Source organism: Arachis duranensis, chromosome 1 (assembly GCF_000817695.3).
Source record: "Arachis duranensis cultivar V14167 chromosome 1, aradu.V14167.gnm2.J7QH, whole genome shotgun sequence".
NCBI classification, from domain to species: Eukaryota; Viridiplantae; Streptophyta; class Magnoliopsida; order Fabales; family Fabaceae; genus Arachis; species Arachis duranensis.
Genome location: NC_029772.3, coordinates 6,146,855 through 6,159,944, shown reverse-complemented (window position 1 = coordinate 6,159,944; position 13,090 = coordinate 6,146,855). Strand labels below are relative to the sequence as shown.

At 35.1% G+C, this 13,090-nt stretch overlaps 3 protein-coding genes across 3 annotated transcripts; 1 reads left to right on the top strand and 2 right to left on the bottom strand.

The window, feature by feature from the left end:
* Positions 1-641: 641 nt before the first annotated feature.
* LOC107474496 (pentatricopeptide repeat-containing protein At3g09060) lies at positions 642-5,350 on the bottom strand. The gene is made up of 5 exons (XM_052261251.1): positions 5,273-5,350; positions 2,620-4,839; positions 1,720-2,428; positions 1,443-1,627; positions 642-1,346 (listed from the first exon to the last, which is right to left on the bottom strand). The coding sequence occupies exons 1-2, from the start codon at positions 5,348-5,350 to the stop codon at positions 2,761-2,763; spliced, it is 2,157 nt and encodes a 718-aa protein (XP_052117211.1). The 3' UTR covers positions 642-1,346; positions 1,443-1,627; positions 1,720-2,428; positions 2,620-2,760.
* LOC107473346 (uncharacterized) lies at positions 1,007-1,931 on the top strand. The gene is made up of 2 exons (XM_016092892.3): positions 1,007-1,357; positions 1,465-1,931. Exons 1-2 carry the CDS (start codon positions 1,007-1,009, stop codon positions 1,906-1,908), a joined length of 795 nt encoding a protein of 264 aa, XP_015948378.1. The 3' UTR covers positions 1,909-1,931.
* A 2,583-nt stretch (positions 5,351-7,933) lies between the features above and the next one.
* Positions 7,934-8,993, bottom strand: LOC107474487 (uncharacterized). The gene is made up of 3 exons (XM_016094114.1): positions 8,746-8,993; positions 8,369-8,545; positions 7,934-8,264 (listed from the first exon to the last, which is right to left on the bottom strand). Exons 1-3 carry the CDS (start codon positions 8,991-8,993, stop codon positions 7,934-7,936), a joined length of 756 nt encoding a protein of 251 aa, XP_015949600.1.
* Positions 8,994-13,090: the final 4,097 nt, after the last annotated feature.

The following is a 13,090-nucleotide window of genomic DNA, read 5'->3' as shown; positions in this document are numbered from 1 at the left end:
ATTTATTAAAATCTAAATAAGTATAATGGCTAAGTAAACAACAGTTTAAAAGAAAAAAAAAGAGAAGTAAACCACATTTAAATAGTAGATGGCTTCAAAAGAAATTAAACGAATATATAGTCGTCCTTGATTATTGAGCCAAGTCCTTATTTTAAAGCTATTTATTTATGACATTTTACCTCTACAACTAAGGTTATTTTTGTCATTTCGACCCTCATTACATGACAAATAACAACTTGGCTAACTTTTGATACCATGAATATCGTATTCCACTTTTTTCCATTGACATACGTGATAATTTTCCTAAATTATATTATTTCTTTATTACTACATGCAATTTTTATTAATGCATGTATATCTTAGCGATTATTACCAATTATTTATAATTTAGTATTTAGTGTTTAGGGCTTATTAATCGGTATATATAACTTACATTATTTTTTTCCATTACTAAATACATTTTTTATTAACTATGTATATCTTAGCGATTATTACCAATTATTTATGATTTAGTGTTTATAATTTAAGGTTCAGGTCTATGAATCGGTATATATAAATTATATTATCTATATGAAATAATCAATACTTAAAAAAAAAAAACAAAAGTTACCATCATTATATATGATAATGCTGCAACAATGGACCCAAACCAAAATGACGTCGTTTTGGTTACCTCTAGCATGGTAAAGAATAGCCACATCAACACCCCATAAGGTGAGTTAGAATCGAAAATGACCCAAAAATTACTATGATGTCCAAAACTGAATAGGTTAGAAATTAGAATCCCCATGCACAACTAAAATGAAATTTCGTCGACCAAAATAGAATTTCCCAAGATCATACCAAACTAAAAGGCATTTAGAGCATCATATTCCTTTTTATATTGGACAAAAACATCACCATCATTATTTCAATGGATAATGTACAGAGAACAAAAGGTTCAAAAGACGTTGCACCCCATTTCTCCCCCATTCATTTAATTTTCTCTATTTCAACCTTATGAGTTATGAATAGATACCTTCACGGTAACGAGAGGATGATTGCCCTCAAAGCCATTCATCCTTCTTTCAGTCCTACCAATAGCAAGTATGATATCCACTGCACAGGGCTCCTCCAAAACAAAAGAAGTCCCATCTTCGGCCGCTGCAAGTCTAACGAGTCTGATTCCCAACCTGGTGATACTCGCCAACAAGAGTTGCTAGCACAAATTGCCATGATTGAAGCTCAAAAGATCCGCCTAATGGATTATGTAGACGAGCGGTCCGCATATTTGACCCAATTTGGCAAAGAAGCCATAGTTGAGTTTGAGAAAATTGGAGAAGAAGCCCTCAAAGGATTAGATGAAGCTGATGCCAGAGTATGATATTTAGTTAAACCACATAAATCATGCGTAACGTGAAAGAAAATCCATAAGAAAAGAACTTCAGTAACTATCCGCTTACACTATTCTTTTGTGGTTAGCAGATAACAGCAAACATAGAGCGCAAAATGCTAGAATTCGAAGAATCTACAGAACTTAACAGACAAGAGATTTCAAACCGTGAAAACGAGCTCAAGGAATTTGAAGTTCAAATGGAGGACGACAGAAATGAAGGCTTGTTCTTCAAGAACCTCAGAAAGAAGGCCCCTGTTGATATTGCACAAGCCAAGGTGGAAGCACAAAAGATCAAAGATTTAACTAGAGAAAAAGCTGGTGGAAAAGCCAGGCGGTATGTTTACCTTTTCTTCATTGGCTTGTTGGGCATTGGAATAGTCAAGGCTATTGCTGTTTCATCCTCCACTGATTGGAGAAAGGTTGCAGTTCTTTTCGCTATTCTTGTGGCTTTAACTTCTCAGTTCATCTATGAACAAAACATGTCATTGGAAACTGGGAGAACGAGAAAGACTAACAATGAGGAAAATAACTGAAGTTCAATTTTACTGTGATTCACTGCAAGGGTAATACCATTGATGCATTGTGTGTGATGCAATAAACCCAAGTGAGGGCTTACAACTTGGGACTGATAACATCACACGGCTTTGATTTGGCATCAACAGTAGCTGATTTCGGTGATACAACTATAATCACCAAACCCAGAGTAACAGAGTTACCATGTGATGCTCATGAAGTTCTTTACATAATATATATATTATCATCATAGCTTTTGGAACTGTACATTTAGAATCATTAATCAAGAAATGAAAAGCCATACAGGGTATTTCCTAATTCACATCATAATAAGCTGGTACCAGTAATGAAGTATAGTAGTCTTTGCCTGAACCTCTTGATGCCACCATAAAGAAATAAACCAATTCATGTAAAACCCGAGGAACTCAGATATCCCACAAACCAAACACTTGATACTTTCAGTTCAGAGTTCATAGTTCAGACAACTCCACCATAGGTCCCACTTGTTTACAAGCTGAATTGCATCTAAGCTATAACTGCCTGGACCCAAAACACCAGACATATATGTAAATTTTTGCCAGTAGGAAACCAAAATTATGCTTTTTTTTAAAAAAAAAAAAGAAAAGAAGAAAAATTAACTATAGCTGATGTACTCAACAAGTGAAAGAAAAAGTGTGAGCTGACAAAATAATTTAAAGTTTGACTGTGCTGTACTGTAATGCAAATCTTACATAGTCTCAAATCAGAATGGAAGAGAATGGGTGCCTTAATCAGTCAGTGTAAAACTCCATCAATGTCTGTTCATGTAGGCATAGCCAACCACTCGGAATGGAAGAAAGCTTGATTACTTTTGTTGTATTTGATATCCAAAATTAAGTTAAAGCCTCATAAAAAATCACTGCTCTAACTAGTATATCCCAAGTAATGGCAGTTGGGAAAATACCGCACTCCAAAGCATGATCCAACAACCTAATTGCCTCCGTCAATCTACCCCAAGAGCAGTGACCCTTAAGAGTGATGTTATATGAAATGATGTCTGGCTGAAGGCCATCTTCAAAGATGTTAGCCCAAATGTTTGATGCTTTTTCACAGTCCCCAACTTTGTAAAAACCTTCCATGATGGTATTGTAGGTCACAAGATTAATGCAATTCTTCTGTCTCATCATCGAATAGAGCTGCATAGCATGCTCCATTTTTTCAGAAGAACAAAGTCTATGGATAACAATGTTGTACATTCTGATATCCGGCTTAAATCCCGAGTCAAGAAACAGATTCCACAACCTAAGGGCTGTGTCGATCATCTTGCTCTGACAAAGACCATCTATCAAGGTGCTGTACGTGATAATATCTGGTTTCCACCCTTTCTCCAACATTTCCTTAATGTAATCATATGTCTCAATAAATCTTTCTGCTTTACATAATCCATTTAAAAGAATATTGTAGGACACAACAGTTGGTGAGCAACCTTTGATGCTCATTTCGCGAAAGAATTGAATAGCATTGTCAAGTTCGGAATGTTTGATAAACCCATCAATTATTGCGTTGCAGACATGAGGATTCAATTTACAGCCATTTTTATCCATAACACTAACAACTTCAGCTGCTTCATCAAGTCTTCCTTCTTTGCACAACGCATTTATCATTGAAGAGAAAGCAAAGGCATCAACATCACCTCCCTTTTGCACAGCCTCTTCTAACAACCTTAAAGCCTTATTCAGGTACCCATTCTTACACAAACCATGAACTACTATTCCGTAACTTTTAGAATCCGTGCCCCAAGCTGTTTCAAGCAAAGCATCCCATTGCGATAATGCTTCTTCCACCTTCCTGTTTTCAAGTAAACCATTGAGAAATATGTTATAACTTACTACATTGCGACAACCATACTTCTTCATCTCCTCCCACAACTGGAAACTTTCTTCAATCTTCCCAGCTTTGCACAGTCCATTAAGCATGGCATTACATGTAACGACATCTGGCCGAATCCCTCTCCCAACCATATCCTTGTAAACCCTCTTGGCACCATCCAAGTTCCCTCCCTCACTCAACCCATGAATCAAGGAACTATAGGTAAACAAATCATGCTTCCTCTCATTCTTCTTCATCCTCTCCCATATCTCCAAACACTCATCGAACCTCCCGCACTTACACAGCCCACTGATCATAATATTGTAGCTTGTAACATTTGGATACACATCCGAATCCCCACTCAGTAGCCTCTCCCAGGTCATCTTTGCCCTCAATGAATCCCCCTTCTTAAAGAATCCATCAATGACCATGTTATAACACATCACATCAGCTGCCACGCCTCGTTGCGGCATTTCATCGAACACCTCCAATGCATTACACAAGTCCCCGCATTTCACCATCCCATTGATCAAAGTCCCATAAGTGAACTTATCAGGCCTCAGACCCTTCTCCCACAACCAACCCAACAACCTTTTGGCCTTATCAAACTGCTTCTTCTTACACAAAACCTTCATCAAAACATTGTAAGTCTCCAAGTTCGGCTCAACGCCAACAGTCTCATAATAAGCAAAGAACCTGTTGGCGCGATCCCATTGATTGGACAGAACGAATGCATTGAGGAGAGTATTGAAAGACCTTACTCCAGGGGTGCACCCAAAGAGAGTCTCCATGTTCTGGAAGAGGTGGAGGGCCTCATCGGGCTTTGAGTTCTTGGCGTAGGCCTTGATGGCAGTAAGAGGAACGTCTTCGGTGCACTTGCAGTTGTGGGAGCGAATGGCGTCGATGACACGGGGGAGGTGGGCGAGGAGGAGGAGGGAGGGGTCAGCGGCGGCGATGCGGCGGAGGACATGGTGGAAGACGGCAGGGGAGTGGGTATAGCCGGGGCGGAGGATAGCGGAGTGGAAGAGGGTTACGGCGGCGCGTGGGTCCTTCTCAAACTTGAGGAGCTTAAGAAGGTGGCAACCATAGTTCAACCGAAAAAACTATTTTAGAATAAAGTAATAAATAAATTATAGAACAACTCTCATCAACACAATCAAAAACAATTAATAAATCATCAACACAATAAAAATTATAGAACATGTTTATTGCTATAATATAAAATTACAGAACATGTTTATTTAATAGTTAATACATTGATAGTATTAAATATTTTCCAAGCATCCAATCAAATGTGTTTTCAAATGATGCTGAAAATTCATAAATTGAGTCGTGTAAACCATCTTTAGAAAGATAGCACAAGGAAATTAAATCTTATAAAATTAATTAATATCAAACAAAAAAATGCAGTACATATAATCACTGATAATCAGCATGACTTTGAAACAGGCCATGCATTCACCTTTTTTCTTCATAGATATAAGTAACACTTACAAGGGATAGAAAACAAATAAACTAAAAAACCAATAAACTAACCAAGTCAGAAACATTGGCCCTAAAATTTGAAGCAAAGGCCTCTGGAATACATTGAGGAAGAATTACAATATACACCATTCCTGCCATAAGCTTCCACAAGGGGAAAATATTTGTATAAATTCAAAAACAGCAGCTCTCATCAACACAATCAAAAACACCAGCAGCACAACAAAACCAAAAATAAAAAAAATCATCAACAAAAATTCAAAAACAACAAAAATAATCAACAAAAACCCTGAAATCAATAAATCATCAACAAAAATTCAAAAACAGCAGAGCCAGAAATTCAAAAACTTCAGGATAGCAAAGCGATTTTTTATCAATAATTTCAATAAAAACAAAACCCCTGTAATCTTATCCATGATTTCACTTTCAGAAATCAGAACAGAGAATAAAAAGAAAAACGTATTGTTCTGAGCAGGGGTCGAGCGCGACGGAGAGCAAGACGAAGGCGGCGAGATTGGTTAAACAGTTAACTGGTGTCAAGAAGTTCAAGATTGGTTAAACAAAGTTACTTAGTTATTAGGTAGATATTTTTGGTTAGCTTACTAAGAAGTTCAAGATTGGTTAAACAAAATTCTTTTTCAGTTTTTAAGCTCTGTTCATATTTTCTTCTTCTATCAATCACAGTCTAAACACAATTTTTTCTACATCAGCCTGAAATGTATTAAGAAATTATGATTTATGACACAAACAATATGTCTAATTACCTTAACTTAATCTTCCTTTTTCCATGGAATAAAGAATTCATGAAAAATTAATCAGGCTGTTATGAATCAACACAACAACAACAGCAACAGCAAAATATATATTTAAAAGAATTCATCAAGTCAATCACAATCTAAGCATAATTAAATTACAAAATAGGAAAACGCAACACAGCAAAACCAGCAGCACATCACTAATCATAATCAATCATCAAAAGACATTCAATAATCAATTATCACAAGACCTTCAATAATCAATTATCAGCAAAACAATCATTCAATAAAAAATAAAGAACACACAAAACAGCAACACAGCAGAACCAGAGTTCATTCAATATAAAATCACAAAACATTCAAATAATCATTCAATAAAAAGTTAAAACACAAAACATTCAAATAATCAGTAATCAAATAATCATTGAACAGGGCATAAATAAAAAAACGCAGAAGAAGTGAGCAGTGAACCAACCTTCGAAGTTGGGGTTCTGGGCAGAGTGCGTTGATGCGACGGACGACACCGACCACACGACGGCGAGAAGATGAAGACGACGGATGGGCCGTCGATGGACAGGCGGCGGCAGTGGCTCGAAGAGAGGCTAGGGTTGGAGAAGGGGAGTGATTCAGATTTCAGAATTCTGCTTGAGTGAGTGAGAAGTGAAGTGAGAGGGAGGCAAGACTTCATTCGAAGGTTCACACATTCAATAAGCATAACCACGCCGTTTCCTTCAAACCGGCCGATTCTCGGTCAGTTCACGGTTTTTTACTGGTTTTCCAATTGACGGTTTCATATGTCTAATCGAATTGTTATTATTGTCGGTTTGTGATTGAATTGGTCCGACCAATCAGTCTAATCCGATTTTTAGAACAAATTACGAAGCCCGAAGAAAAATTCCAATGTTCCGTTGCAAAAGTAGGGAAAAAATTCTCGCATCGATCAATCAGATTTACGTAATTTTTTAATTTAGATTTTGAGATTTTAATTTATTATAAAGATTCTTTCAATTCACGTAATTTTAATTGTTCTTTATTTTATTTTATTTTATGAAGGATTGTTATATCTAACGAAGAGAAACGTTGTGGATTGATTTGTACATTAATTTTTTTGGATTAAAATGTATGTTTTTAAAATTTTTAGAGACTGATCTGAGTAATTATTCTATCAAAAAATAAACTGGAAACTAATTTGTCTGCAGAAGTAAAACCTTAGAGATTGGTCTGTGTATTAATTTTTTTGGGACTAAAATATCAACTCTTAAAATCTTTGGGAACTAATTTAGATAATTACTCGATTTTTCAATTGACAGTTTTATATGTCTAATCAAATTGTTATTATTACCGGTTTGTGGTTGAATTGGTCCAACCAATCAGTCTGATCCGATTTTTAGAACAAATTATAAATTCCATAAAAAAATTCCAATGTCCCATTATAAAAATAGGGAGAAAATTCTCACATTGATCAATCAGATTCACGTAATTTTTCAATTTAGCTTTTGAGATTTTAATTTATTATAGAGATCCTTTATATTCAATTTTGGACATTAGTAATTTTTAGGATAATTTTTTATGCTAACTCACCTCATGGAATGTTGATATTGCTATCTTTTACCATGCATATAAGTGCACATATGAATCAAAAACAGTTTGTGATCAAATATAGAAATTCATTCGCCTTCTACACTTCCACTATCGTTCTTCTTCTTCTTTTCTTCTTCAATAGCGAAAAGCTAGAATTTGGTTTCTTGGGATTGTTTGTGTTGCAATGATAGCAGTGACGTTGAACTGGTGGGTTAGATCATCTTCTCCTCACCTAGAAGCAAACATTTGCAGCATTATCATTAGTGACCTTCCATATTATCTCAAATTCGTCAACCTCTAGATCGCCCATCAAGCATAAACGAAATTTCTGAAGAAAGGCCAACCGTCCAACCTTAGCAGTGGCATTCCTTAACAAATGTCAGCTGCACAACCTATAATGTGCACCGGAAAAAACTGTTCCAACCGCACTCTTCATTGCAAGATTCCCGTCTGTCATGACGGACTTCGGCAATTTTTCTTTCATTGCCTCTAGAAATGGCATCAACAACCACACGTAGCTATCTTCACTTTCATTGTTCAGAATCGCGTAATCGAATACCACTGTCCTCATATGATGGTCCACCCTTGAGAATATTACCAACGGGCATTTGTATTTGTTCTGACCGTACATTGCATCAAATCCCAGCACATCTCCGAATACACTGTAGTCATAACGATTTGTGCCATCGCACCAAAAAAGATTTTGAAACCTTTTTTCACCATTCAACGAGTACTTCCAGAACATCCACAATCATTACTCCTTGAACACGACAAAAATGTCAACCCGGCCTCAGCATCTGTCGCACCAACCCACCTTTGCTTCTCTATTGCATTATAGATATCCTTTATCTCGAATCCAATAGTCTCGAAACCCCCTGACCCATTGGCAAAAGTGTGGAATATCGTTGGCACTCGCAAGTCAGCTTTCTTTGTCGAATTGATTTGGTGTAAATCACCTTCCTTGACTGATCTGTGTGACCACATTAGACCCCTAAACCTCACATCCAGCATGACATGATTGTGGTTATCACAAAATTGTTCAACATACCATCACCTACTAGTACCATCAACTTGCACCTTATTCAAGCTTCACACCCGCACCGTGTGATTGGTCGAGGATCCATTTTTCCATCTCCCCGTTGCATATGTTTCCCCTCTTGCTCTCCTTAACTGGAGCACACGAATATCTACCAAATGATTTCCCCATTCGACCCATGCTTTGTTCTTCGCCCCTTCTTCGACCTCATCACCGAGAATCCCTTAATGCGACCGTATTCATTGTAGTAGTCATAAGCGGCTTGCAAATTTATGAACTCAATCATAAGGATGTCCTTCGCTGTTAGGGCTACAAAATCAATTGTGTCAAACGACCCAATCCCATCAACAATCATTGCTGATTCTTCTACTTCTATCTCCGTATCTCCTTCTAACAAATCCATCGCATCTGTTTCCCCTATAGGAATGGTATCTCGCTCTTCTCATCTTCCCCAACCTAACACACAACATAGGCCATGGGTTAGACCAAGCAATAGGGCACAACAACATAATTCAGACAATACCAAATTATTAACTTCATAATTGAACAGAACACACACACACCTGTGGCGCATGGAATGACATCTCGTAGCTTCGTTCCACAAAGCCATTTGGTTGAAACAGTTCAGACATCACAATAACTGAAACTTGGGACTACCAAGCAATCCCACCCAAAACCTGGCCTTACTACACTAATGATGCAAAAAGCAAAACCCACGGAAGCCTAACCCAACCCCCCCCATGGACAACAAATGAAACTTCTTATTAATCTCTTATGTAATATCATAGTGATGTCAAACACAGCAATCTCAATACATATTTTAATAACTTCTAATTCGTGTGTATAACACATGACGACAACACCAACAAGAGAAACTTAAAACTGTTGTCATCATAGTAAGATAAACCAGAGACATCGTGCCATGTCAACAAGGATTGTAAATGGGTCCAAATTTACTCTTCTCTTATTTCATTAGTTCATTCATTCATCTGAAAGAAAGGTTTCAAAGCTGAACAAATTTTATTAATGGAAATAAAATTTTTCGAAAAATTAATCTTTTTTCCTTTTAATTTTAATCTCCATAAATTCATAATAGCAATTACCCACATTACATGCATAACAAATCAAACATTTAAACTATGTATATCTCTACCCACATCGCACACCATAAACATTGCAACATGAAATTTGTCGTCACTTCGGAACCACCACGAAGGCACAAACCCCCAGCTAAAACCAATTTCAGGAGCATACATCTGCCATGGTTTAGGAGACATTATCGGACCGTAAATAAGGTTATCAACACTACGTACCTGCATCGCTAGTTGTCCTATGTCCTCCATTGCCTAGTGAACCTCAACTCAACCAGGGTCCGATCTACACCTCTGCTTCGACGACGTTCAACCCCTCGCTCTGCTCCGTCGTGCAGCGCCATCTGCTACTAAGTGGTCCAAACGGAGCTTCTCTATAACCCCAACTGAATTTAACCCTATCTATTAATGACCTTCTATCTACAATGCTGCAAATGCTTGCTTCTAGGTGAGGAGAAGATGATCTAACCCACCAGTTCAACATCACTGCTATCATTGCAACACAAACAATCCCAATCAACCAAATTCTAGCTTTTTGCTATTGAAGAAGAAAAGAAGAAGAAGAATGATATTGGAAGTGTAAAAGGCGAATGAATTTCTATATTTGATCACAAACTATTTTTGATTCATATGTGCACTTATACGCATGGTAAAAAATAGCCATATCAACACTCCATGAGGTGAGTTAGCATAAAAAATTATCCTAAAAATTACTAATGTCCAAAATTGAATATAAAGGATCTCTATAATAAATTAAAATCTCAAAAGCTAAATTGAATGAACTTTTTCAACTATGAATATTATCAAGAGCTAATTGTATGAAAGTTAAATTTTAAATAATTGTTTAACAACATATATAAAAAAAAAGACATTTTGATTATATTGTCAAGATTTTAAAATATGAAATATAAAAATTTAAATTTTAAATTATATATTATTATTTAAATTACTATTTTAGTATTTTAATTTGTAATTAGATATTTTGAAACCTAATCATATTTTAAAATAACAAAATATAATTATAATAACAATTATGCTACGTATACATAAATAATCACTTGTGCAGAATAAATCTTAAAATACAAATTTTAAAATACAAAATACATATTAAAAATAAGTTAAATAATATATGTATTTATACACAAATTTATAGTAAATAAATTGATAATTAATTTTTATATAAACATAATATTTTTATTATAAAAATTATTATTATGTTATATATATTTTGCCTCCCACTATCAAAATTTTCTGGATCCGTCACTAACCAAGTTAATTACCGGTTCGGTTCTAATAACTATGCTTTTTATTATTAAAATAGGAGTGACAAATTCATTTCTTAATAATTATTAAGAAGATACTAATGAATTATTGCATACACAAGGCAAATTCAAATTACCAACATTTGATTAAGTTGACGAGTGAAGTAACCACTCGATCGACTCAAGTTATTAGTAGATGTTTTTTTTTCCGTTGGTTGCATGATATTTGTCATTCTTATTTTTAGATGTAAAACTTATTATTGAATTATCAATTATGTATATCTTAAATATATAAATTGAAATAAAAATACTATTTATTTGCAAATCAAAATCAACTATTATGTATTTGTATATTTTTAACTCATTTTCAATATGTACTGTTATACCCTATCACACAAAACATTACGTTATAGTTGTAAATCAGAGGTGATGAGACATTACGACACCTAAAAAGAAAAATATGTACACAACCCTGAGGATGCTCTGTTGTAAATTTATGCTTTAGGTATATCATTAAACACTATACATTAACTACACGAATTTTTAGAAACAAGTTTTTTTTTTCGTTTCTATTTTCATATGATCTTTACAATTATTGTTTTAAAATTTAGTTCCAATTGAGATTTTCAAATCACTCAAATTTAAGTTTGATAACTAAACCAAACCAAAGTATCAACACAAAAAAATTGAAGCCCGCTTATTTAAGTTTGACAAACTAAACATAAAAAAATGTAATATATCATAAACAAATTAAAGCTAATTTGAGTTTTTGTTAGCCTCAAACAAAATATAAAAGTTCGTCATGTTCCAAAATATGAGTTGGATAACTTCTCAATAGTCACTTGGCTTTAACATTACAATGTCATAATTTGGAGTTGACCTTTGCCCATTATTGGTAAAACTTTCCATCACTGCTTGGTTCTCATTTCTTATTCCTTTGTTACTAGTCATCAAAACTTGGGTCTGATTAGTGTCCCTTGTTATTGAGGTTGCCACTACTCTATTTGGAACTATTTGAAACCAAGGATACTATAGTTAAGGACTAATAAGGGTAAAATCTAGGGGTGGCAATGGGGCGGATAGGGGCGGGTTTTTGCTCTACCCGACCCCGCCCCACTCAACGAAAACCCGCATCGAACCCGTCCCGCCTCTACCTGCGGGTAGTAAAATGTTAAACCCTAACCCGTCCCTGCGGGTACCCGTCCCACCTCTACCCGCCCCTATAATTATTAAATCTATTTAGATATCTATTATATATACCGGGGCGGGTAGGGGCGGATTTAACGTAAACCCGACCCCGCCCCACCCCGCCCAAGAATCCGCTCCGCTAAAACCCGCCCCGGTGCGGGTGCGGGTAATTACCCGCCCCGAACGGGTAGGGGCGGGGTGGGTACCCGCGGGTTCGGGTAGTGTTGTCACCCCTAGTAAAATCGTATAGCTAAAAAATATGATGCTGCAAAATATATTAATAAGGAATAAATACTTTTTTCGTCCCTAATATTTAGAGGAAAAATTAAAATCATCCCTAAGGTCTTTTATTATTAAAATAGGAGTAACAAATTTGTTTTTTTTAATAATTATTAAGAAGATACCCATGGATTATTGCACACAGAAGGCAAGTTTAAACTACCAATATCGGACTAAGTTGACGAGTGAAGTAACCACTCAATTGACTCAAGTTGTCGATGGTGATTTTTTTCTCGTTGGTTGTATGATATTTGTCATTCTTACTTTTAGATGTAAAACTTATTATTGAATCATTAGTTATATATATCTTAAATATATAAATTAAAATAAAAATACTATTTGTATATCAAAATCAGTCATTATGTATTTGTGTATTTTCAACTCATTTTCAATATATATTATATATTCTAACATATATTTTATATTAGTGACTGATTTTAATTTACATCTAACATTGTTAAAATTAAAAAGATTAGAAGTTATTATATTCTTCTCTTTCTTCATTAATTAATGATTGTTTGTAATATTAATATCTTTTCACTACTCTATCATAATATATAAGCATTAATGAGAAAAAATAATAGATAAATTGTATATTTACTATTTAATTTATTTTTAATATGTATTTTATATTTTAACATATATTTTATATTTTAACAAGTGAGAGAACATAAAATGAA

Bases quoted from the DNA above. Each gene is read 5' to 3' on its own strand.
- LOC107473346 (XM_016092892.3), top strand. From the start codon at position 1,007: ATGAATAGATACCTTCACGGTAACGAGAGGATGATTGCCCTCAAAGCC. The intron at 1,358-1,464 runs GTATGATATTTA...TGTGGTTAGCAG, and splicing joins TAGATGAAGCTGATGCCAGA to ATAACAGCAAACATAGAGCG.
- LOC107474496 (XM_052261251.1), bottom strand. From the start codon at position 5,350: ATGGTGTATATTGTAATTCTTCCTCAATGTATTCCAGAGGCCTTTGCT. The intron at 4,840-5,272 runs GTTAGTTTATTG...ATTCTAAAATAG, and splicing joins GGGCCAATGTTTCTGACTTG to TTTTTTCGGTTGAACTATGG.
- LOC107474487 (XM_016094114.1), bottom strand. From the start codon at position 8,993: ATGGATTTGTTAGAAGGAGATACGGAGATAGAAGTAGAAGAATCAGCA. The intron at 8,546-8,745 runs GTAGATATTCGT...TGTGAGGTTTAG, and splicing joins TCGAATGGGGAAATCATTTG to GGGTCTAATGTGGTCACACA. The intron at 8,265-8,368 runs GTGGGTTGGTGC...TGGTGAAAAAAG, and splicing joins AATGCAATAGAGAAGCAAAG to GTTTCAAAATCTTTTTTGGT.